General features: G+C 32.7%; 1 protein-coding gene across 3 annotated transcripts in view; it reads right to left on the reverse strand.

Moving 5' to 3' along the window:
* Positions 1–24,969: 24,969 nt before the first annotated feature.
* LOC114342798 (uncharacterized) overlaps positions 24,970–27,006 on the reverse strand; it is a 72,807-nt gene continuing 70,770 nt past the window's right edge. For all 3 annotated transcript variants that reach the window (XM_028293609.2, XM_028293600.2, XM_028293603.2), the window contains exon 8: positions 24,970–25,305. In XM_028293609.2, the coding sequence (XP_028149410.2) occupies positions 24,987–25,305 (319 nt within the window). In that variant the 3' untranslated portion in view covers positions 24,970–24,986. The remainder of the gene's footprint in view (positions 25,306–27,006) is intronic.

Here is a 27,006-nt window from a genome sequence, read left to right on the forward strand (position 1 = left end):
GAGATTAGAATCGGTGGGCCTGTATCTCGGTTAGATGATATTTCTTGGTAGATTCTTTGATCATCTTTAAATAATTCTTATGCACTTTTAGTTTGATTTTTTACTACTTTATTTCTTTTTCAAATTCCGTTATGTATTTCGTTATATTTTTCTTTGTTTACGGATTTTTACGGCCTCCGAACGTCCACTAGATGTCTTGTTTCCTCCAGTTATTTTAACTGTTCGTTGTGTTAGAAGATTTTCTCGAGCTGGAATGATTATTGTTGTTTTCATTTGTTCCCAGCAATCGTCTACATATGTTGTTGGTATCTTCTAGTCTAATTGGCTTGTCTTGGAATTCATCTCGTGATAATTTGGAGATTTTCTGATTACTTTGATTGTAGTGCACAGTAAAGTGTGGTGTATCTGTATAGTCTTTGTTCTACTCACAACCAAGTATTCATAATTAAAAATTTCTCCTCTTGGATAGAACTGCATCAACCGTTCTCCTCTTTCATTTTGTTTTTCTAGACCAAACTTTCAAACTAGTAATATTGAGAGTACTTTATGAGCCAACTTTTTTGTATTAAAGTCACTCATGATAAGTTCGTGTTTTTGTCATAACTAAGGCTTCTGATCCAAGTTATTAAAATGTTTCAATCAGGGTAATTTCTTTTTTTGCAGTTGTATTATACATAGTGGGCCAAAGAAAAGAGTCCACCTCGATGTTTGGCAGTATTTATCAGAGTTTAAGGAAATAAAAAAACAGGTCAATTTTTGATCTAAGTCGGACACATTTTTATGGTACATATATCTGTCATTTGTCAACACCCTCCTTTCCACTTCTGTGGAGCTAGCTGTGCTAGCTCATTTGGGGTTAGGGGTCATTTGGGGAAAGGTTATTCAATTCACTATTCAGTAATGTCAACATTGACATAGTCATTTACACAAGGTGTTCAAGAAAAAATTTTTTGAATTAAATTAATTGACAAAAAAGAAGAATGTATGTAATTTTTTAACTCAGAATACATTCTACTGAGGACACAAAACAGAAAAAAATGTTTATTTGATAAATAAACATTATTTGTTTGGCAGCTTGAACATTGAAATTAAGCGAAAAGCAATGTCTATTTATAAAAAAACATTTGTTTCTGTTTTATGACAGCAGTAGAATGTATTTTGAATTAAATAAATTACGTGCATTCTTCCTTTTGTGTCAATTAATTTAATTAAAATATTTTTTTCTTACACACCCTATATAAATAATTATGTTAATATTGATATTACTGAATATAAAATTGAATAACCATTCAAATGATCTAGCACACGACCCCTATTCCCTATTTAAAAATAAGGGGGAAAGGGAAGTGGAAGGGAAGGGGTTGAGAAATGACAGATGTATGTACCGTAAAATTGTGTCCCCCTTAGATTAAAAATTGACCTGTTTTTTTATTTCCTTAAAATCTAATAAATACTACCAAATATCGAGGTGGACTCTTTTGTTTGGCCCACTCTTATATTTTGCGTATAATACTTGTATTATATTTATATTGATTGGGAATGCAGCTAATTAAATTAGTATTAGTCGATCTATAGACCTGGATCCCGCGTACCAAAAAAAAGTTGCAAAAATACTAGGTTTTTTGTAAAAAGTATATTTTAAAATACCCTAAATAAGGGTCATAGAACATATAATATAGAACACTTGAGAAGAGTCCAAGTTTATACCTTGTATAGAAATTAAGATTATTCAAATATAATACTTATGAGTTTTTTGAGAGATAGATCTGTCTTTTTAGTCTTTAGACTACTCATCGCTTTTTTCGAACTTGTGCTTCACAGTTGCTTTCGATAATTATTATACTAGATTCCAGCTAGTTAAAGCTATCATCAGGGTGGAATATTTTGAGCCCCCAACCCCCTATAGAAGTTTCCTCTATCTAATAGGTACATTATTAGATTTTTTCGATAGTAAACGGAATTTTTAAATAAATTTACAAATATTAAGTTTATACTTTTATATTAGATATGTTTCTATTAATGATTTAATTGCTTTTATAAATTATGTTAAATCATTAATTTATATATAGTTAGAAATTGTATATATTGTAAAAAAGTATTGTAAATAAATTTATATTAAAACCTGCACAATACGTATCAATAAATTCCACACAGTGCGGTCATATCTCGATCAAAGAACAATCTGACCCAAAAAAATAAAGGAAGGATGAAAATTTCGGAACAGGTAGTTAAAATTGTCTATTATTATATAAGAAAAAGTTTACAGTTCGACATCTCCTACATTTTACAAAAATTAGGGGTGAACCCCCCCTTCTCGGTGGTGAAAAACTATACATTCAAAATAAGTCCGGAATTGTATAAAATGACTAATTCTAAGCAACTTTTGTTCTGATATCGGCCCAGTCTCTTAATCTGGGGAATTCCATCCGAATTATTTTGCAAGGGATAGTATGTAATATAATATTTGAGAGATAATGTGTATTTGTGTAATTTGAAATATGTATACGATAGTAAAAATTACTCATGGCACACGGCGGCGGCGGCAGAATGACGGTCATTGTCTCGGATTTATCGGAAACAACAGGCACCTGTTATTCCTTTATTTGTTTCAAACTGTCTTAGCATTATTTAAAAAAGACTAAAAGACTATTTAAAAAATAATGTGTGTACTTTGTACGCACGTAAGAAGATATTCTTCTATTATATAGGCAATTTAAACGAAGTAAATATACTTAACAGGTTATTTGTATTTTATTTAAAAATTAAACTAACTTTCTTATCTACCACTTTCAAAAAATTTTTTTTAAAACAACCAAAAATAAAAAAAAATATGAATCGTCCAGGATTCGAACCCGCGTCCTTCTAATCTCGGAGCTAACGCCCTACCAACTACTCCAGCGAGGTCCTTGTAATTGACATGTAAGTTTCGGATATAATTACACAACACGGCGACAAAGTGTAAAAATGTTATGCCTACATATTTTATTATTTTACTACAGAGAAACACAAATCCAATAACACAAGAATTATAATAAATAATACATTTACTAAAAACACTAATATATTCTTTTAATGACTTATCTGCACGGTTACAGATACATACATACCTATCTTGAAAGACTAGCAATGAACTACATGCTGTCTGTGTGCGCAGTAGGGTGGAACGAAAGGATAGGAAAAAAAAATTTTTGTTTCAAAGAACTTTCTAATAGCACTCGAAAGTTGCCTTTTCATGTCTACAATAAAACTACAAAATATTGTTGTTCTAGGTTTACATCTTGAGATGCCGCAAGAGCATTGAAAATATAGGTTTTTAACAAAAAAATACAGACATTTTCAAATATTTTATATATTTAATCTGGTGCCATAGCTAACATTTCTTAGTCAAATATTGTTTATAATAACAGTTAACATTGCTATCATTGCTATATGTACACATTGCTATAAGATTTCTTTAGTTACAATATTCCGCTTGATACTCAAAACATTGTTATTTATTTCAAACTTAAGAATAATCTTGTTGGAAGCAATATTTGCCCTAGCAAAGCCATTTCTTGCTTCTAGACCACAGACACTAAGAGATGACTCAGTCACGAGCTTTGTGACTCTTTCCACTGCCTTTGTATGACAGGGAAAACACTGAAAATCCACACACTGCAACAACTAGGGTATCTTGCTTCACTTATATACTTTAAGTCCTCGTCAGTTATATGTTTTATCATATGAGGTTCAGTAATTACTTCTTCCGTCCAGTTAATTACATCAATGTAGTCATTGGCATTAAAGTTAAGCTTTGGGACAACAAAGTTCCTTACACAATTTATGAGTTCCGATCTTGCCTTCAAAAGTCGTCGTAGACGACATATGTGTTTTCTCTCTTATGTGTTTTCTCTTGTCACGTAACATGGAGAGAAGCATATTTTTTGGGTGAGAGAAGTAATCATTCCTTTGAATTACTGGATCAGTTATTTGGAGATGTTCCTCACAAAGATAACGTGAAAATTTGATGAGTCCCCATATAAATTTTGATCCATTTACACAAGATGGTTTTAGTTTGATATGAGACAAGACTGGGGCATACACCTTCATCACATTCATAGTTAAAGTTTTCAGATTATCTGAAGGATTCTCTGTTGCAACACATAACCGAAGAATGTGATTGGCCAAAGTAAGCCATCGTGAATGAGCTAATTTCCCAGGGGTTTTTAATGAAAGATCAGAAGGACATACACTACTGGAGATTGTTTTGCACATATCAAGTAAATATTGTCGATCTGTGCTTAGATCATCTTTAATCTCTAGAATAGGGAGGTTGTTTTGTATGGGAGCGAAATTAACCACAGGAAGCTGGTTACAGATTTCAAGTTCTTTGCTTAAAACATCTTCAAATTCATTAGGGTTTTTAGTTTTTCCATGGCAAATGACGCAAAGGCAATTCATTGGCATGGAACAAACAAATCAGCCACTGCAGCGGCTTATTAAGGTTTTTTTCTTTTAAAGCAATTACACCATTGTTAACACCGGTGATAGGGCAGTTCCATCACATCCGATAGCTGTTATATTGGAAATATTCAAAGGATTGCCTCCTTGAAAATGCTCTACTATGCTTTCTTTTATAGCTTTACCTGTTCCGGAAGCAGAAGTTATATGCCACAGGAAGGTTGATCCAGGTTTCTCTACTATTGAAATGTGCTCTTATAGTATAAGTCTGTTAGTAAAATTTGTGCCCTTGTTTTTCTTGATTAATTGTTTTGTCTTTTCTTTTTTCGAGTGAAGCTAATTTCTGTGGCATTTGAACGATTCTTCAACCATGCTCAATGTATTTTCATCCTGTGTAATTACCTTACTTTTATTATCTTTCATAATAATGCCAACATCTTGTACAGCACTGGTGATTGCTGCTGCTATTCTGTCTGAGACACCAGTCCTGTCACAGATAGAAGCTACTGTTGGCAGTTCTACTCACATTTGTTTAGTTATACTTAAAGAACTTGAGGGCTTTTTGGACTTATAAATAAATTCTTGCAGGTAACTTTGATCGTGATCATCAGTAATGTAATATTCACAGCTGTGTTACCATCAGCTACTGATTGTCTGTAATTCAAATGCTGCTGTACTAGTTTTTGCCTCCTTTCCTCCCTCGTTGCCAGAACCTTTGAAACTATCTTGTCAACTCTATCAATACACATTTTTCTCACGTCTTGGCTTTCATCTGCTACTAAGAATGTTAAATTATATTAAAAAATGAAATAAATATTGACTACTAAATATTTCTTTAAATGTGGAATTCTAGTTCAAACTTTGTCAGTTTTAGTAAAAATAAATATTGTATTATTGTAAGTTAAAACTAAAATTATCTTTAAAGAGTAGTTTTAGAGTGTGTATTTCTCATTTAAAATAGGAATTAGGACATTACAATAGCTATTTTTGACCAAAATAAAATCATCAAAATTCGCAAAATTTAACTAAAAATTCTAATTTTCAACCCTTTTGCGGCACCTCTAAAAATATTTTGTTTTGAAAAATATTTTATTTGTGGCTTAACAATGGCTATACGCAACTTTCTATCACTATTACACTTTAAAATTATAAAAACATTTTTTTCGTTCCACCCTAGTGCGCAGGCGCGCAGATTTATGTACAATTCTACCCTCAATCGGATCGCCGCTAAAGAAGAATATCTTCAAAAATTTTTTTTTAAATGGTCTTAGTTTTCGCTCTGTATAACATCGTTCCGATTGTGACTGTATTGTGTGTAGTACAGTCTTGTATTGTTTGCTTTCGTTTTCTTAGGTTTGTGGTTGCGTGTTTTTAATAATTTAGATGTGTAGGTACTGTGCATATCATCATCATCATCATCATCAACCCGTACGCTTCCACTGCTGGACATAGGTCTCCCTCAGCTCTTTCCATCTTTCTCTGTTTTGTGCGGCTTGCATCCAGTTGCCGACAATACGTTTCAGATCGTCAGCCCATCTGGTTGGTGGTCGTCCTCTGCTCCGTAGTGCTTCTTCTCGTGGCCTCCACTCGACAATACGTTTTGTCCATCGGTTGTCTGACAATCTGGCGACGTGTCCTGCCCAATTCCACTTAAGCGACGCGATTCTTTCGACGGCGTCCGCTGTTTTTGTTCTACGACGTATTTCTTCGTTTGGGATTCGGTCCCTCAGGGAGACACCCAACATCTGGCGCTCCATAGCCGTTTGAGTAATGCGAATCTTGTTCACTACCTTTTTTGTGAGTGTTAATGTTTCCGCTCCATAAGTGAGTACAGGCAATACACACTGGTCAAAGATTTTCCTTTTCAGGCATATGGGTAAGTCCGATTTAAATGCATAGCTCAGTTTACCAAACGCTGCCCAGGCTAATCCTATGCGACGTGAGAGCTCGCACGTCTGGTTATCTCTTCCCAACCGAATTTCATGTCCCAAGTACTTATAAGATGCAGTCTGCTCAATATTCATTCCATCAAGAACAATATTACGATTTAGCACCAGATTAGTCATTATTTGCGTCTTGTTGATGTTAATCTTTAGTCCGACCTCTAAGGAAGCGTGATATAACTTGTTCAACATTATTATTGCATCATCCATACGATCGGCTATAAGGACGATGTCATCTGCGAATCTCAAATGACTGAGCTTCTCTCCATTTATGTTGATACCATATTCGTTCAGATCTGCCTTCTTAAAACTGTGTTCCAAAAGAGTTGTGAACAACTTTGGTGAGATGGTGTCTCCTTGCCGTACTCCTCGCTGTATACAGAATTTATTTGTTTGTTGATCAGATAGTCTTACGCTAGCCGTTGCGTTGTGGTAGATATATTTTATCATGTTAGTATAGCGATAATCTATTCGGCATTCTGTCAATGCTTTTAACATTTTCTGCTGGTTTATGGTATCGAACGCTTTCTCGTAGTCCACGAATATCAGTGCCAATGGTTTGTTGTATTCCGCAGACTTCTCGATCAAGTTTTTTATTACCAGTAAGTGGTCGTTAGTGCTGTATCCGGATCTGAAGTCAGCTTGTTCTCTAGGCTGATAGAAGTCTAACTTAGCCTCCAGTCTCTTTTTGATAATTTTTGTGAAAAGTTTATATATGTGTGATAGCAGACTGATAGGACGGTAGTTTTTTAGATCTGTTATGTCACCTTTCTTGTGCAATAAAACAATGACTGCATTGTCCCATTGAGAAGGCGTTTTTCCTTGGTAAATGCATTCGGTGAAAAGTTTGGCCAAAACCTGGATAATTTTATTTCCACCTTGTTTGATTGCCTCGATCACTACTCCGTCATCGCCAGGGGATTTATTATTTTTCATTTCTGAAAGTGTCTTTTTAACTTCGTATGGTGTTACTTCTGGCATTAATTCTGATCCCTGGTTTGTGATTTTGGACAGGAGCTGATCTTGCCTTGCGTTGGTGCTCTCATACATTTCGCGATAAAACGATTCGACAACCTTAAGGATTTCGGCTCTATCCGTAGCAATGCTGTTGTCTTTATTTCTTATTCTGTACATATTTTTGTTGCCAATGTTATTCGTATTTCGCCGCAAAACTTTTAAACTTTTGTTTTCTTGAATTATTTGAGTTATTTCTCTTGTATTGTTTTCTCTTATGTCTTTTCGGATCGACCGGTGGATATCTTTATTTAATTTCTTCAGTGTTGTGTAGTTGGAGTCGTATTTTTCCGTCAGTTGTCTTCTTTTACTTATTAACTCTTTGGTATTTTGGCTTAATTTTTCTTTATGGGTCACGACCGTCGGGCAGCACTCCCTTTCGGTTTCTTTAAGTGCCTCCGTTATGAGATTGTTTGCTAGTTCGATGTCTTCTATTTCGTTTTCTAAGTCTTGTATACGTCTGGTTAGTATATCTTCATAGAGGTCGTTGTTTTCTGGAGGAATCCATTTCTTCTTTCGTGTTTTGAAGATCATCTTTGTTCTTTCCAAGTTGACATTTAATTGTATCCTTGCTCGGAATAATCTGTGGTCGCTTCCTATCGAAAATTTGTTAAGTACTTCAATATCTTTAATTATTTCTTTTCTGTTCGTTATGATAAAATCTATCTCATTTTTGACACTGTCATCTGGGCTTATCCATGTCCATTTACGCTGAGGCTTTTTATCGAAAAAAGAGTTCATCACGGATAAATTTTCCTGGTGTAAGAAGTTAAGCAGTCTTTGCCCTCGTTCATTTCTTTCGCCGTAGCCATACTTGCCCATTGCTACTTCTGCATCATCTTGTTTAAAGCCCATTTTCGCGTTAAAGTCGCCCATAACTATTGTGTAGTATGCTGGTGTAGTATGTAATGCTGTTTGTAGGTCGTCATAAAATATTTCAGTTTCTTCATCCGAGTGGCTAGTCGTTGGAGCATATGTCTGAATTATCTTAAGGTTATATCTTGCATTTAATTTGAAGATGAGGTACACAATCCTGGGACTTATGCTGTTAATTTTAATTATATTTTGGGTGTGCTTTCTATGTATAATGAATCCTACTCCACTATTTGAAGTGTCTTCTTCTCCTCTAAAATGAAATAAGTGCCCCGATTTAAGGGTAATTTGCGCTTCTCCTCTTCGTCTGATTTCACTGAGGCCGATGATGTCCCATTTTATGGTTTTCAGTTCTTCCTCCAGTTCCATCATCTTCTGGTCCGATATAAGAGTTCTAACATTATATGAGGTGATATGCATTTGTCGTTCTTTGTGGTAGCCTGATCTTTTCCGGGGATTCTTAGCACCCTCTGCTCCAACCCTTTTCCACCCGCTACCTTGGCTGGGGGTGTTGGAGCCGCCGGAGACTGAGGGCCGTTCAGTAGTTTCGTCTTTCATGGAAATTTGCTTTTGGGGTTTTAGCCATTAAAACGCAACGCTTGGCTAGTGCGTGCATATACAGTGAGCGAAATAAAAGTGTCCACCTCGATATTTTGCAGTATTTATTAGATTTTAAGAAAATTACGAAACAGGTTGGTTTTTGATCAAAGAGGGACACATTTCTACGGTACATACATCTGTCATTTGTCAACCTCCTCCCTTCCACACCCCCACCCATTATTTTCAAATAGGGAATAGGGGTCGTGTGCTAGCTCATTTAAAAGACTCTTCAATTCTCTATTCAGTAATATTAACATTGGCATAATTATTTGTACAGGGAGTCCAAGAAAAATTATTTTAAATTAAATTAATTGACACAAAAAGAAGAATGTATGTAATTTATTTAACTCAAAATACATTCTACTGCTGATATAAAACGAGAAAAAAATGTTTATTTGATAAATAAACACTGTTTGTTGCTTAAATTCAATATTCAACCTACCAAGAGGCAGATGGGTGGCAGCTTGAACATTGAAATTAAGCAAAAAGCAATGTTTATTTATCAAAAAATATTTTTTCTGTTTTGTGAGAGCAGTAGAATGTATTTTGAATTAAATAAATTACATACATTCTTCTCTTTGTGTCAATTAATTAAATTTAAAAAAAAAATTTTCTTGGACACCCTGTATAAATAATTTTGTTAATGTTTGTATTACTGAATAGAGAATTGAATAACTTTTCAAATGTGCTAACACACAACCCCTATTTCCTTTTTAAAAATAAGGGGTGAGGATGTGGAAGGAAGGGGGTTGACAAATGACAGATGTATGTCCGCCTTAGATCAAAAATCGACATGTTACGTCATTTCCTTAAAATATAATAAAAACTGCCAAATATTCAGGTGGACACTTTTATTTGGCCCACTCTGTATATATTTCATGTTATTTCAATTATTATAACGGAGTTTATCGGTAAGTATACCGTATTTTATTAATTTTTACCATATTCTCCGGCTAACCCGGATTTTCGATAACCCGGATCGGCCGCGGTCTCGATTAATCTGAGTTATCGAGGTTCCAGTGTAACTCTAAAAGTAAGTATTTTATCGAAAAAAATATTCTTAGCAAAAATAGTGCCTATAAAAAAGTGGCAAAAATGGTGTAATCCAGGTCTGTGGATCCAGTAGAAGCAAAGTTGTAGCTAATGAAAAGTAGATGTGATCCTTTTCTGTGAGTATTAAAATTTGACCGCCGCGCCGGAGCGAACGGTCGTGCTCAATTCTTCCGGTATTTTATTGTGTTTTATAATTTTGTTAATTATTGTTGTTAATTGTTGTGTCAGTGTTGCTCCACAATATTTCAGTAATTCGTTTGGATACAATACAATAATTTAATTTAATTTCTGAAATAGAAACCGACACTGATCATTTCTTACAAAGACAATTTATAAGGTGGTATATAATTGGCGCCTGCTCGTTTGCATGGTCTTTAATGGTGCACCAGCAACCGACACAACCATGAATCAGCTTAACTATGCTCTTTATTCTTTTATCAGGTAGCCTATTGAGTATAACTCGTTACTGCTACATCAACGCATTCTTCAGCACCCACCTGTATATGGTGTATATACAAAGACTAATTGTAAACGACACCGACAGTTTTAGTCTATGTACGTATGTATAGATGTTTGAAGAATTAGTTTAAAATTAGCAAACCTGAATATAATATGCAATATTAGGATTATTATATAGGCAATTCCAATATGCTGTCAAAATTAAATCAATCTGACAGCAGGAATATAAATGCTATTCTATCAGTTCTTAATGTCTTTTAGATCATTTTAAATGTATTTCTTTATAATTTTGTTTTGTACAAGGATTATTTTAACAATCTCACTAGAAGAATTAATCTAAAAAATAGTATGTCTCATTTTTATTGTGTTTTGAAGTGTGGAATGCGAAGTGTTCATGATAAAGTTTAATTTTGTCGGTTACCATCAGTACTACTCCCCTGTGTTAAGAGCCAATGTATGGTAGAGGTACATCTCCAGGGTACCAGATTTCTCACCATATGATATTCTGACGCGCTCGAGTAACTGCAAAAATCCCCGCTTGGGCTCCCCTACCATTACACTATAATCTGATTGCGAAATTAACAGTATCACGCCAATGGCCTTAGTTGTCGAGGCATTTAACTCTGGAACTGCACACTGGTGTCTAAAAACCCAGGCACATAAATCTTTCAATGTAACTTGCACATGTCTGCGTCTTTTGGCGATCCCTGGCACGTAAATTCAGTTTAGAGCCGACTACGTTGAGAGACAATCGCTACACCTCGTAAGTTTGTTGTATAGTTTGCTGTGACGCTATTAGTGGAGCTGTGGGTACTTCGGACCCCAGTGTGCAGTTAAAGAGGGTTTAAATTTTGAGGTAATTTTTTTTATTTGCTAGTATGGCAGATTCTAAGAGAAAATATTAGCGTCCACTGGCAACAAAAGAATTATGTAGAGTGGGATACTGAAGACCTGTGGTCGAATGAAGATGAACCTGAGACCATTGAAGATGATTTTTTAGACTCATCAGATGAAGACGATGATTATGTTCCTGAACATCAGTCTAACACTGATAACGAACAAAGTGACGACGATAATGAAGAAGAACAAATAGAACTCAATACCTCGCAAAGAAATATCGCCAGTATACTGAAAAAAATTGTTTAGAACATCGTACTGTTTAGAACATCCAGCTCAATTATGTTATGTGTGTCAGAACCAAAGTTGAAATGCCTGGCTAAGAGTAAGAAATAGTTATCTTGTAACAACATTTATGTTTTATTTTAGATTAAAGGGTTTTCAAGAGACAAATTTTATTTCACTGGAATTTTGTTTAATTTTTTTGGTCATATCTCCATATTTTTAAAAAAGTGTAAAAAAGCTCTATATTATGTTTTTTCGCGTTTATCAGATCTAATGAGAAATGATGTTTTTGAAATAAACATATTTTGAAAATAAGATATTGTTGTTTATTGTTTTGTACTACATTCCGCAGAAAAAATAAATAAATAACATTTATTACTAAAAAAAATTAGGGTTTTCGAGACCCCACTGTGCAGTCTACGTTAGATAAACCAACTGTGCTGTTCTAGGGTTAAGCTGAATAAAAAAAAACTAATTATGGATCATAATCTCTGTCACCGAAACCTGTTACCTACAATTTTCATAGAAACAAACATTCCTTATATTAATTTCTATTAAGGGGCTATCCTAGTGTAAAAGTACGAAACTCATATACTTTTTTGGGAATTTCTAAAATAAAATGTACTGTACCAATTGTTTTGAAAATTTGCACGAGCATTTATTGTAAAAATAAGTACACATAAAACATTTTCATAAAAAAATATTGAAAATTAAACGATTTATGCGCTATCTACTGGCACCGTGAAAATAAAAACATAGCTCCACTACTGCAGTGATAGGAACTAATAGAGATCCTGAAACATATAATTTCAAAGTTATTATTGAAATATGTTATTTTCTATACCAGCGGTTCTCAAACTTTTTGAGTCATGTACCACCTACAGTTCTTTTTATTATTTTTGGTACCACATATACAGGTTGTAACAAAAATACAACAGGTCATAAATTAAATCACATATTCTGGAATCAAAGATAGTTCGATTCAACCTAACTTACCCTAGTACAAATATGCACACAAAAAAAGTTACAGCCCTCTGAAGTTACAAAATGAAAATCGATTTTTCCGATATATCGAACTATTGGAGATTTTTACTGAAAATGGACATGTGGCATGACTGTGGCAGGAATATCTTAAAAAGAAATTATAGTGAAATTTGTGCACCCCATAAAAATTTTATGGGGATTTTGTTCCCTTAAACCCCCCCGCAAACTTCTATGTACGTTCCAATTAAATTATTTTTGTGGTACCGTTAGTTAAACAGAATGTTTTTGAAACTTTTTTGCCTCTTAGTATTTTTTAGATATACCAGTTTTAATCGAGATGCAGCTTCTTTTTTAATATGTTAACATAACAATTTTATGGAGATTTTGTGCCTTTACACCCCCCAAATGTTTGTGTACGTTCCAATTAAACTATTATTGCGGTACCATTAGTTGAAAACAGTGTCTTTAAAACTTTTTGCCTCTTAGTATTTTTCCGATAAGGCACCTTTTATCGAGATGTGGCTTCTTTTTTAATATGGTTCAAAATATACTTATAAAATCTGTAATTTATAAATAAATTTTCATATTATTATAGGGTCTCTATAATCGTACTTAACAGTATATAAATATGTGGTGGATTTGACAAATATTCAAAATATTTCCATAAAAACTAGTTAGAAAAATTACTAAGAGGCAAAAAAGTTTTAAAAACATTGTGTTTAGCTAATGGTGCCACAGTGATAATTTAATTGGAACGTACACAAAAGTTTGGGGGGTTTAAAGGAACAAAACCCCCATAAAATTTTTATGAGATGCAGAATTTTTTTAAATATTTTCCTGTCATAATAATGCCACATGTCCGTTTTCAATAAGAAAACTCAAATAGTTTTCGATATATTGGAAAAAATCGATTTTTATTTTGTAATTTCAAAGGGCTGTAACTTTTTTTTGTGTGCATATTTGTACTAGGGTAAGTTAGGTTCAATCGAACTATTTTTGGTTCCAGAATATGTGATTTAATTTATGACCTGTATTTTTGTTACACCCTATATTTTTAGAGTGTATTATGAAGACTTACTAAGTACTACTATTTTAATTTTTTTTGTGTTTTGTGTACCACCGCAAGTAATGAATTGTACCACCAGTGGTACATGTACCACAGATTGAGAATCGCTGTTCTATACCATCAACTAGGGGTTTTTGATGGGATAAAAAATGTCAATTTGGCGGTTTTTGATACTGAAAATATTTTAGCTAATTTGAAGAATTTTTTTCAACACTTCGTCATTTTTCTAAACTTTAATATATTTCAGAAATCGTAGTTGATGGTATAGGAAATAACTTATTATATTGAATTCGCTTTGCCGAGATTTACTTTGACACATTGGGAATAGAAAACATGCAGCACAAAAATTACTAAACTGCTCAAATCAACTTAACATTTCACTAAAAAAAGAAGAATTATTGGAAATAGTGGGAGTGGGTACTAAACCCATAAAATTTTGTGGAATTTATTTCTACAAAATATTTTTATTTTGTACCGTAGACTGGGGATACTTTGAACTCGGGGGTTATTTTGATCAAAACTTTAAAAATTAATTATATGCCTCAGGCGTGTAGGCTATTGATTATGTACTATAGAAAGGAACTACAACGTTAACGGGGTTTTATTATTTCATATGGTCAATGAATCTCTATATATGAAAAAACCGCGGAGTGCTACCATTTAAAGGGGTGCGTTTTTGAGAAATGGGTGAATTAGTCCCTGGGCACAGGTTACATTAGGGTGAGTTCTATGTACTTTTGGTACAAACACGTCTACATAAACATTGTTCCTGGTTAAATTTCCTATCTAAATATCACTTTTTAAAGTCAATAATACTTTTTTTACAAAAATATATTCAAAAGAAAAAGCACAAAGAAACCCAAAAGAAAGAAATTTTGTTTTTTGTCCCATAACTCTTGTCCACGGGGATATAGGTATAGACATTGCTTCACAGAAAAAAAAATTACATATTTTCTCTTTAAAATGTTGTTTGGTAGACGTCATTAGGATTTACAATTTTCGAAATATGATTTTTCAAATTTCGCCACTCACAGCAATTTTGGGCCATTTTCCTTGTTATTTCACAAATATTGTTCTGTAACTTTTTTTACGTAACTTTAGGCATACGCAATGATACATGTAAGAGGAATAGAAATCAATTACCTTTAAAATGTTCTACTGCATAATGTTGTACGACTTCTTTTAAAGAGGTTATCTTTTTCAAGATTTTATACTTTTAACGAGTTTTTATATTTCTTACGTTTTTTTTTTAAATTTCCCATTATAACTTTTTTTTCTACATTTAGGTATATATTATGTGATAAAAAAGAAAGCTTATTCTGTTTACTTTACAATGATGTATTATCAAAAATTCTAGGATTATTTTTGAATAAGGTATGCTTTTTCAAAATGTAATAAGTACTTGCAACGATTTTTGATTTTTGGATTATTTTTTAAATCTCTCATTATAACTTTTTTATGTGATTGTGTGTTATGATTGAATCTTATTTTTTATAGGTAATACTTTCGATCCACTTGACTCGGCCGGGCAAACTTCAAAATATGGATTAATTCCAATATTTACTGTCAAAGCTCCTGCACCACAAGCTTTGCTTGAAAAAATAGCATGTAAATGTACCAAAGGATGTACAAAAAACTGCGGTTGTAGGAAGATAGGAATTAGTTGTTCAATATTCTGCAAAGGGTGCATGTGCATGGGTACTAATTGTGGGAACTCTAAGATAACTGAAGTGTCAAAGGAAGATATTGAAGCTAATGCTAACGAAGAGATGGACTTTGATTTTGAAATTTTTTTACATGTCAACGTTTAAATAATTTTAACTAGAGTGATGTTTTCTAAGACTAATGTTTATGTAATTTTTGTAAAAGAAATAATTTTAAATAATACAGGTAAAAAAATATCAAAGAATTACTCGGTTTCCATTATTTAAATATAGATGATACACCATTTTTAAGAACAGAAAGTAAGCCCTCTTTATTGAGCAATATATAGTATATTCATGTATAAGAAAAAAAGTTATAATGAGAAATTTAAAAAATAATCCTAAAATCAAAAATGGTTGCAAGTACTTATTACATTTTGAAAAATAATATCTTTTTCAAAAATAATCCTAGATTTTTTTGTAATACACCATTTTAAAGTAAACAAAATAAGCTTTTTTTATTATATAATATAATATATACCTAAATCTAGAAGAAAAAAGTTATAATGAGAAATTTCAAAATTAATTGTAAAAAATGTAAAAAATAATATTTTTTTATATTAGGTATTATATAAAATATAATATTATATTATATATACTATATATAATATAATATTATATAATATATGTATTATATAATAATATTATTTTATTTTTATATTAAATTATAAAAAATCGTTAAAAGTATAAAACCTTGAAAAACCATAATCTCTTTAAAAAAAGTCGTACAACGTTATACAGTAGACCATTTTAAAGATAATTCATTTCTATTCCTATTGCGTGTACCATTGCATATACCTAAAGTAACGTAGAAAAAAGTTACAGAACAATATTTGCGAAATAACAAGAAAAATTGCCCAAAATTGCTGTGAGTGGCGAACTTTGAAAAATAATATTTCGAAAACTATAAATCCTAATTACCTCTACTAAACAACATTTTAAAGAAGAGATATGTAGTTTTTTTTGTGTAAAGCAATGTCTATACCTATATCCTCGTGGACAAAAGTTATGGGACAAAAAACAAAATTCCTTTCTTTTGGGTTTCTTTGTGCTTTTTGTTTTGAACATATTTTTATAAAAAAAAGTACCATTGACTTTAAAAAATGATATTTAGATAGGAAATTTAACCAGGAACAATTTTTATGTAGATATGTTTGTACCAAAAGTGCATAGAACTCACCCTAATGTAACTTGTGCCCAGGGACTAATTCACCCATTTCTCAAAAACACACCCCTTTAAATGGTAGCACTCCGCGGTTTTTTCATATATAGATGTCTATTGATCATATGAAATAATAAAACCCCGTTAACGTTGTAGTTCCTTTTAGCTATCTTATTTTGAATATAATCAATAGCCTAGTATGCGCTTAGCCACTGCCGATAACCGAATTTTGCCTAGTCGGCAGCAGATGTTACTGTTATTTAGTATTTATGACCATTCGATACCGATACACACGCGTGTGCTAGAAGTACAAGCATTTTTTCGGAGTATTGAGTTTCACATCAATTTTGTTAAGTGAAAAACTTCGTACATTCACGGTAAGTATATTGTTTATACAACGTATTCTTTCATGTAGTGATTAGAAGTACTTTGATCATGAATCTCACTGAAAATAACGTAAGCAGGTTATGGGAGTGATTAAGAGTACGGCGTGAAATTACTGGGGGAAACATTGATCAATACAATGGGCAACATTGATCGTGTGATCAATGTTACCCCAGACGATCCGTATAATCGTTTTTTCGAACAGATGAAAATATTAATCAAATAAATATTATTTAAACGTATTCTTTCTTGCAGGAAAATGCCCCGTAAGCATAAAAGATTACTTGGCAGCAGAAGTTACGCTGATTACCCTCCAGCAAATTTAGAAAGAGCCATTGAACAGGTAGTTGAAGGCACACTATCTATTAAAGAAGCATCAAGACAATATAAAATTCCCTTTGGTACCCTGTACAACAGATATAAAGGAAAATTCCACACCTGTAATTTTGAACCAATCAAAATACGTTATTTTGACAGATCACCATGGCAACGGAGGTATTTTATCGGAAATTTTTTGCTCGTGGGGTACCCAACAGCGAATTATAGTGGAAATTTTTTGACGTTTACAATAACAGGACATTTTTGACAGACTGGTTTTTATTTGTTTACATAATTTAGTTTTGATTCATTTTCTATCACTTGTAGTTACTCAAAACTTATGTAAAATTGAAGAATATACTATTTTCTATCTTGAAATGGTATTCCCATGCAACTACAATGAGTAGAAATTACGAATTTGAAAGCCTAAATAATTGCTGACAAAGCTATGGCGCGCTATTAATCTGTTCATGCAGCTTTGGATTTTCAAATGCAAATTTGGTGTGGAATTTTCTTACCGAATACCACGCGAAGTCAAATTAATATCCGGAAATTTTTTTTGATCATGAATATTTTTAGAAAATTTCCCTCGTCTGCGACTCGGGAAATTTTCAAAATATTCATGATCTCAAAAAAATTTCCGGAAATAATTTGACCTCTAGTGGTATTACTAGTGAAAACATATTGGCACCCCCGGACGTCCTACTATTTTCACCAAAGGAGAGGAGGTAGCAATTTTAAAAGCAGCCGCTAAATGTGCTGACTGGGGCTTTCCTTTATCTATTCAGGACCTACGAATGATGGCAAAATGGTATTTGGAGCAACAAGGAAAAACGTGGCTATATTTCAAAATAATCTGCCTGGTATTGACTGGGCATACAGCCTACTTAATAGGCATAAGGATTCGTTTGGGCAACGACTAGCAACAAATATTAAACGTGCTAGAGCTGCTGTTTCAAGAGTTACACTAGAAGAGTTCTATAATAACTTGGAGCCAGTAATTAAAGATTTGCCCAGTTCCAACATTTTCAACTATGACGAATCTAATTTGTCAGACGATCCAGGGAAAAAACGTTGCATATACAAAAGAGGCATTAAGTACCCCGAAAAAGTGATGAATCACTCCAAAAGTTGTACCACTATTATGGTATGTGCTGCTGCAGACGGAACTCTTCTCCCTCCCTACGTCATTTATAAAAGCATTCACCTGTATGATACGTGGAAGGAAAATGGACCGCGTGGTTTACCTTGCTGCGATAAACCATGCTGCAACCAAGGGACGAGGTATAATCGTACTCAAAGTGGATGGATAGATGGCGTAACTTTTAGAGACTGGTTCACAACTTGCTTTTTACCCCATGCACGACGTTTAGAAGGAAGAAAAGCTTTGATAGGAGATAATTTGTCGTCACACATGGATGTTGAAGTTCTTAAGATGTGTGCTGAACATGAAATTGACTTCATATGCTTAGTTCCAAATTCTACCCATTTGTGCCAACCACTGGACGTGGGCTTTTTCAGGCCAATGAAACAGGCTTGGAGGACGACGTTAACGGATTGGAAATTAAAAAATTTGCGACTAAGTACAGTTCCAAAAGATATGTTTTCATCTCTTTTAAGGAAAACATTAAAAACTCTGGACGAAGTCACTCCTCGAGTTTCGAAAGGTGGTCCATCCCAACAAACGGATAAAATTGCGTCAGCAGTAAAGCGAAACTTAATTAGCTCCTTTCGTTCTACTGGTATTTATCCGTTTTGCCCGGGTGAAGTTTATAAGAAATTGCCAACAGATGACGCTCCACAAGATCCCACGGACGCCGTTGAAAATGCATTAACTGCACTTCTAAAGGAGCAAAGATTTGGAGGACCAGAGAGACCAAAACAAGAAAAAAGAAACTAGATGTAGCTCCCGGAGCTAGTGTGTCAACAGCAATAATTGAGCAGCAATCAGAAGATAGTTCAGATAAAGAAAGCCACATATCACAGTCAGATGAATCCGAGTCCGAAAATGAATCAGACTTGTTAGAAAATGAAGAAAACTACGAAGTGCAGTCTGAAGTAGATAAGGTTCAAGCAGGTAGATATATTTTAGCAAAATTCTTATCTCAGAGAGGAAAAAAAACTTATATCTATGTCTGTAAAATTTTGGAGGTAGAGCCGGAAGTAATAGTCATAGGCATAGGCTATAAATCCATAAAACCCAGCAAGACAGAATTTAAGATGATTGATGCCGACATATCCCAAATTAGTAAGGAGGATATAGTTGCATTTTTACCAAATTCCGCATCTATAGAGTGTTTAGATGGAAGCACCAAATGCATTTTTAAAAAAGACATTAAAGTAGTTGAAGTTTAGTTTAATTTGAAACACGTTAACATACCTTATTTTTCTGTAAAATTCGTAGTTCTTAAGTTGTTGAAGTGCAGTTTCATTTCATTATCATCAAATACATTATTTTCTGTAAGTTTCATAATTTTTTTTACTCTAAAAAGTCATAATAAAATAAGATTTGTCAAAATATATTTTCAAAGTGAATAACATTGGGGATACTTTCATATTAAACTAAAATTACATGTGTGATCAAAATATCCCCATCTACAGTATATCTTTGATCAGGTCCTTTAAATTTTTTTTCTTGAAAAGTACTAAACATTTAGTGTTAATATTTATTGTGTGTCTTGATAAACGAAACCCGATTATTACTGATTTTTTTAGTCGATTTTAACTCTTAGATAAAAGTTTTGTTTAACATTAAAATTTAAAAATGATCAATGTATCCCCATTCTACGGTACAATAAATAATTTTCTCATTTATGTTATCGATAAATTATAATGGTGTGAGTAATTATTATTGCTGGTGGTAAGGTTTATACTATTTATGTCTGTTTACCATTAATAGTATTGGCAATGCGCAGGTTTGTTTGATTGTGTAGTAATTTCCAGTTAATATAGAAACTCAATTTCCCAAAAAATAAATTACCAACGTCACTAGACCGTAGAGTCTCGTCAGAACGAATACAGTATACAGTTATGAGTGTGCTAATAATCGGCAAAATAGCGCAAAATATGGAAAACGTAATAAGTAGTGACATAAAACAAAATGAAATTAGTCGATCTGGGAAATTTAGCGATATTAACATATTCATTCACACTATATTTATTGATTCCCACCTCTACACGTATATCAGAGGATTATGTGGACCGCGTTATGTAATAGCGGATTAAGCGCCAAAATGTAGTTTTGAGATAAATCGGTTTAAAGATTTTAAATTTGCTTTTGGTACTATTTCTAAAATATGGTACTGACATGTTTCATATTTAATATATTACCTAATGCAAATGTAAATAGACTTTTACATGTGTTTAAAATTTTTTTAAAATCATTTATATTTTAAAAGTTATTCGATCAAATGTCGCTTAATTCGTTAATGATTTTTTAAGATATGCATGAGTTAAGATCCGAATTCCGGATTAAGAAACATATTTGGCGCTTAATCTGATGTTTCCTGACAAAGGATGTCTTTTAATTTGATATCTTAAACGTTAGTAAATATGTTATGTTTTGTAATAAAGAATTAATCGACTATTCATGGCGCTTGATTCGTTATTAAGCTTAAAAAGATGCGGATTTTTGTTTATGACAATGGATTATGTACCATTATTGGCGTTTAGTTCGATATTACAAATCCTAGTGTGAGATTTTTTTTAATAAAATAAAAAATGTCGCTTAATACAGGCATTTAAAATCAGCTTTTTTTAAATTTTTTTACAAAAAAAATATTTTTATACATAGATTTGCACCCTAGCTGCAAGATGGCACTATTATCTCGATTTTGGACTTTTGGCGGTTAATCCGTTATTACATAACGCGGTCCATGTCAACTAAAACTGTGACTGTGACAGTGTAGTTGCCAACTCGTCTGATACGTCTAAAGGTGGGAATCAAACAATATAATGTAAATTGTATATATAACCTAAACATATAACCCTATAAATATAATTTCTATCATCAATCTCAATCACTCGGCTGTCTGATATTTACTTTTTCCCACAACTTGATTGCATCTAATTACTTTTTACAATCTAATTTTTTAACTTTTTAATATTTAAAAAAAAATTCTTTTGAAACAGCAACTTTTACTCAACACCTTCGTTCTTTATTTTCTCTATAAAGGTAATAATTTAGAAAATTTTACTTAATTTTTCATTGTCCTAGAGATACACATATGGACAGAATAATTTTTAAACCTTTTTATAACAACTATTATTCCTAATCAGTGTTGAGTAACCCTCACATACCCCATAAACTTTAATATAGTACGAATTTCAGTTACATTAATTCAACCTCCCTATCAATATTAAAATATAAGACATAGAGCTCATTGCCTCATAATTTTATTATTAGTCATACCTTTGTTGCCTTTCTCATTTCATTCAGTTAGGTATCTACATTAATCATCTTCGTGCTGGATGTCAAATAACTATATACTTATAAGAATAGCAACTTCTACCTAGACATTGCCCTCATCATGTTTAATAGTTTAGGAAAAATCTACTTATTTTCTCTGCCCTAAATGCATTTGATCATATGGGCAAATTATTATTTTTCAACTATTAAAACAAAATAAGATTTTCATTTTACTTAAAATACACCTTATGTATGGTTGGTTGCCTATCTTTAGTAATACACTTATTAACCCGGGAGTAGTCGCGCTCACTTCTGTAACGTCGATAGTCGCGTGTGAGATTCTATCTCAAAATACGAATTTAAAACAAATTTTTATTTTGTACTATTTTTATCTACTTTTTATATTAAAAATATATATTTCTAACAATTTTATTAAAAAAACCTTTGTTAACGGCCACCTGCCAACATCGGCCACCTGTCCTAACGGCCAGTTTAAAAATTTCCCAAACCAATTATAATATGTAGACTACAAAAACTGGCAATACCGTCCACCTTTCTATATCGGCCAATAGTTCTTTCATTTCTAGTGGCCGTTACTGACAAATTTCACTCTATAGTAAAAACTATGTTAACGGCTACCTGCCAACATCGGCCACCTGTCCTAACGGCCAGTTTAAAATTTCCCAAACAAATTATATGTAGACTACAAAAACTGGCAATACCGTCCACCTTTCTATATCGGCCAATAGTTCTTTCATTTTTAGTGGCCGTTACTGACAAATTTTACTGTACAGTAAAACCTGTGTTAACGGCCACCTGCCAACATCGGCCACCTGTCCTAACGGCCAGGTTAAAAATTTCCCAAACCAATTATATGTAGACTACAAAAACTGGCAATAGCGGCCACCTTTCTATATCGGCCAATAGTTCTTTCATTTTTAGTTTCCGTTACTGACAAATTTTACTGTACAGTAAAACCTATGTTAACGGCCACCTGCCAACATCGGCCACCTGTCCTAACGGCCAGGTTAAAAATTATTATAATTGGCCAAACCAATTATATGTAGACTACAAAAACTGGCAATAGCGGCCACCTTTCTATATCGGCCAATAGTTCTTTTATTTTTAGTGGCCGTTACTGACAGGTTTTACTGTATTACGAAAAAGGATGAAATGTGAGATTCTATCTAACTGCGCGACTACTCGCGGGTTAAAGCTAATTGGCTCTCCAATTGGCTCTCTCCACAAAAAGAAGAAGAAGAAAAAAAATTCCTACGCATTACTACACCCTTCCTCGAGGCACTTACGAAATTTTTTCAAAATTGCAAAATTTTTTATCAAGTTATCGCGAAAAAGGATAAAAATTGAGATTCTATCTCACCGCGCGACTACTCGCGGGTTAAACCCCGCTGACAATTGGTTTTTAAATAACGTTATTTTCACTCCGTATATTATTCTTGGTAGCTTAATAGTGAATACTTGTAATCCCAGCACATGATGTTTGTTGTTATTATCGTATTTTACCACTAATAAATTTTAAAACTATTGGCTAGTGTACCTAACTACACATCAGTTCACAAAACCTCATGTTGGACCGTCTGTCTTGTGCTGTCATCAGTCAGAAACGTTTTCTTACCTGTCACCTGTAATTAGTTGGCTTTTACCTTTCTCTTTGTGAAGATAGAGAAATCAACTTAACCACCCACATAAACGTGGTATAGTCATATGATGCTTTGAGGTATACCTTGTTTAAATTTCATCCATCGCCAGGGTTTAATATATAACACGCCAATGTAAGAGTTTTGGTCGGCGTTTTATGGATTTTAACCCATGTATTTTTGGTGGCTTAGCATGTAGAACTTGTAAGTATAACCTAATTTTTTATCTTGGTCAATCTTTAAATTTTTTTTACTCTTGTCTTCACTAATTATGGTTGTACTTATTTTAGGCTTAGAACACTGATGATGCTCTCTTTAGAGCAAAAACGTTCTGTCTTTTAATATAGCCTTTTATTGGCGTTTTAAATAAATATATCTTTTACACAGAAAATTTTCTTCAAATTTTTTTTTAAATATAACCTCCTAAAAATATAAATTTTAAGGTTAATATCGCTAAATTTCCCAGTTCGGCTGGTTTCATTTCTTTTTATCTCAAAACTTAATACGGTTTCCATCTTTTGTGCTATTTTGCCGGTTATTAGCGCGCTCATCACTGTATTTTAATTATCACTCTGAAATTTTATGTTTCAGGATCTCTATTAGTCCCAATCAGTGCAGCAATGGGGCCATGATTTTATTTTCATGGTGCCAGTAGATGGCGCATAAATCATTGAATTTTCAATATTTTTTATGGAAATTAATTTGCATGTACATACTTCTTTTTATAGTAAATACTCATGCCATTTTTCCAAACAATTGGTACAGGACTTTTATTTTAAAAATTCCCAAAAAGTTTATGAATTTTTTACTTTTACACTAACTAGGATAGTCCCGTAATGAAATCGGTTTATGAAAGAAGCAACAAATCCCATTTTTCGGACGTCGCAACAATAAATAATAATCTTTTAAAACAACCATTTGTCAGAAAAGTAATTTCAAAAGACAAGTCAATAAGAGTTGGTACATCGTAAAGTAAAGAGTTGTTTTCCAAAGAATAACCTAAGCACAAAGTAGCCAACGGCTACTAATATTTTAACCATCGCGGTAAATATTTGTTCAACGAATTAACTTGTCAATAGGATGTTACGTTCTGCTTATTGATGGCTTTTCTTCGGTTTATACATCTGAGTAAAATAAGAGAGTGCCTGCAAACAAAAAAATTATACCGGTGTATACGAAAAAAATCCTGTCATTTTCAGTCTATTTAAAAAATTTAGTTGATTATTCCATTCATAGAAATTCTGACCAATAGAAAGCTACAAGAATAAGAATTACAAAGGTAAAAGGTGTATTTAAAAGACATAAGGGTTACATCACATTAACAAAACGTTTTCGGATTAACAAATAATCCATCACCAGTGTTAAAAGCCAATAGCAGGCGTGCGTGGGTTATGGGTAAAAACCCTTTAAATGTTACAAAATCTTAAATGGTACTACATATTGTTAATAATTATAATGGATGTTGCAAATATTCCTGAATATTACCCATCCACGTGAATGTAATGTGAATGGGACGAACCTCACATATTGAGAGTTGAATGTCAACTCAAGTTTGTGTCAACTCAAGTTGAATTTAAATGTCAAATGTACCATTTAAAGGGTTTTTACCCATAACTTTTTGGTGGCTCACGCATGCCTGCTATTGGCTTTTAACACTGGTGATGGATTATTTGTTAATCCGAAACCGTTTTGTTATTGTGATGTAACCCCTATTGTGGTCTTTTAAATACACCTTATACAAAGGATCCAGTATTTTTTGTGATAGAAAAATAATAACAAAAATTGTTAGATACTATTGTTTATTTTTTAATCAGTCCTGTATTATTTAATGTATCCTTTACTCTTTTTATAAGTATATCTCTATATTTCCAAATTGATTCATCGGTTACAATGGATTGTTGTTCCCCTTTACATTTGATTTTACAATTTTCTCTGTAGTGTTGCAAATGTGCGTCTTCGGAATCTATATGATATTTGAGACAAGGTCCAGGTTTAAGACATCCAAGTGGGTAGTGATTGAAAAGTGTTAACACTTTTTCAGTGTTTACAAAAGACTTAAGGAACTCTTTAGTGTGCATTTTCTTTTCTCTGTAGGTATGTCGAAGCATATACATGTGCCTGAAAAAAAAGCATAATATAAGAATTACATATTATAGTCAATCCCCGAAATTCAGGTGTTCCTAGGGTTGACTAGTCAATCCTCAGATCTGATCAACGGTCTTAGTCAAACCCCGATATAAATTCCATTTTCGGCCTTTGACTAGTCAAACCTAGGAGAGACTGATATAGTCAGGCAAAACGTCGAAACTTAATTTCACGAAATCGGGCTTTGACCAGTCAAACTCCGATCAGGTATTAAAATATCATAATTTGTTAGAATGAGTCTACTAAGACTAGAGCTGCATTCCCGGAAAATTCCCTGGACAAATTTGCCGGAAAATCAGTTAAAAATGGAAACCCCGATACCCGGGAATCCTTACAGATTTTACGGAATTTTTTTAAATATTTTATTGTAAATTATGAATTACTAACTCACAATGAATAAATGATTCTGATACTTTAATTATCTATGTCTGCTTAATAATCATTTAAATCATTCCACTTAAAATATTTCTTTTTCAATATTTTAAACATTTCAATTTTGGCGTTAAATCAGAATGTATTATATCAGTCAGCATAAATATTCTTTTGTTAATGTGACGATCTAATTCATTTAGAAGCAACCAGAATTATAACATAAATATTTATTTTGAATTCAAATTATGTTTATGAAGAATTAGTACATAGGAAATTTAATACGTTATTATATTGTTGCAAATCAGCTGACCGGACGTTTAAAAAAAATGACCTGCACTATAGGCTATTGATTATATTCAAAATAAGATAGCTAAAAAGAACTACAACGTTAACGGGGTTTTATTATTTCATATGGCCAATGGACATCTATATATGAAAAAACCGCGGAGTGCTACCATTTAAAGGGGTGCGTTTTTGAGAAATGGGTGAATTAGTCCCTGGGCACAGGTTACATTAGGGTGAGTTCTATGCACTTTTGGTACAAACTTATCTACATAAAAATTGTTCCTGGTTAAATTTCCCATCTAAATATCACTTTATAAAGTCAATGATACTTTTTTTTACAAAAATATATTCAAAAGAAAAGGCACAAAGAAACCCAAAAGAAAGAAATCTTGTTTTTTGTCCCATAACTTTTGTCCACCAGGATATTGGTATAGATATTGCTTTAAAGAAAAACAACCTACATATTTCTTCTTTAAATGTTGTTCAGTAGAGGTAATTAGGATTTATAGTTTTCGAAATATGATTTTTTAAATTTCGCCACTTACAGCAATTTTGGGCAATTTTCCTTGTTATTTCGCAAATATTGTTCTGTGACTTTTTTCTACGTAACTTTAAGTATATGCAATGGTACCCGTAATAGGAATAGAAATCAATTACCTTTAAAATGGTCTACTGTATAACGTTGTACGACTTCTTTTTAAAGAGATTATGGTTTTTCAAGGTTTTATACTTTTAGCGATTTTTATAATATAATATAAAAATAAAATAATATTATTATATAATATATTATATATTATATAATATTTTATAATATATACTCTATATAATATAATATGTCAGTCACGTTCAAGTAAAAGTTTTTGTAGATATTGTCCTGTAATTACGTTTGTAGAAAAAATATTGTATGATACGCCTGTTAAAAAGTACATTTTTTAAAGCACTCATGTGAATTGCAGAACTCGCTATCGCTCATTCTGCAAACTTTCACATGCGTGCCTTAAACGTGTACTTTTAACA

The sequence above is a fragment of the Diabrotica virgifera genome, chromosome 3 (assembly GCF_917563875.1).
Source record: "Diabrotica virgifera virgifera chromosome 3, PGI_DIABVI_V3a".
In the NCBI taxonomy this organism is placed as follows: domain Eukaryota; kingdom Metazoa; phylum Arthropoda; class Insecta; order Coleoptera; family Chrysomelidae; genus Diabrotica; species Diabrotica virgifera.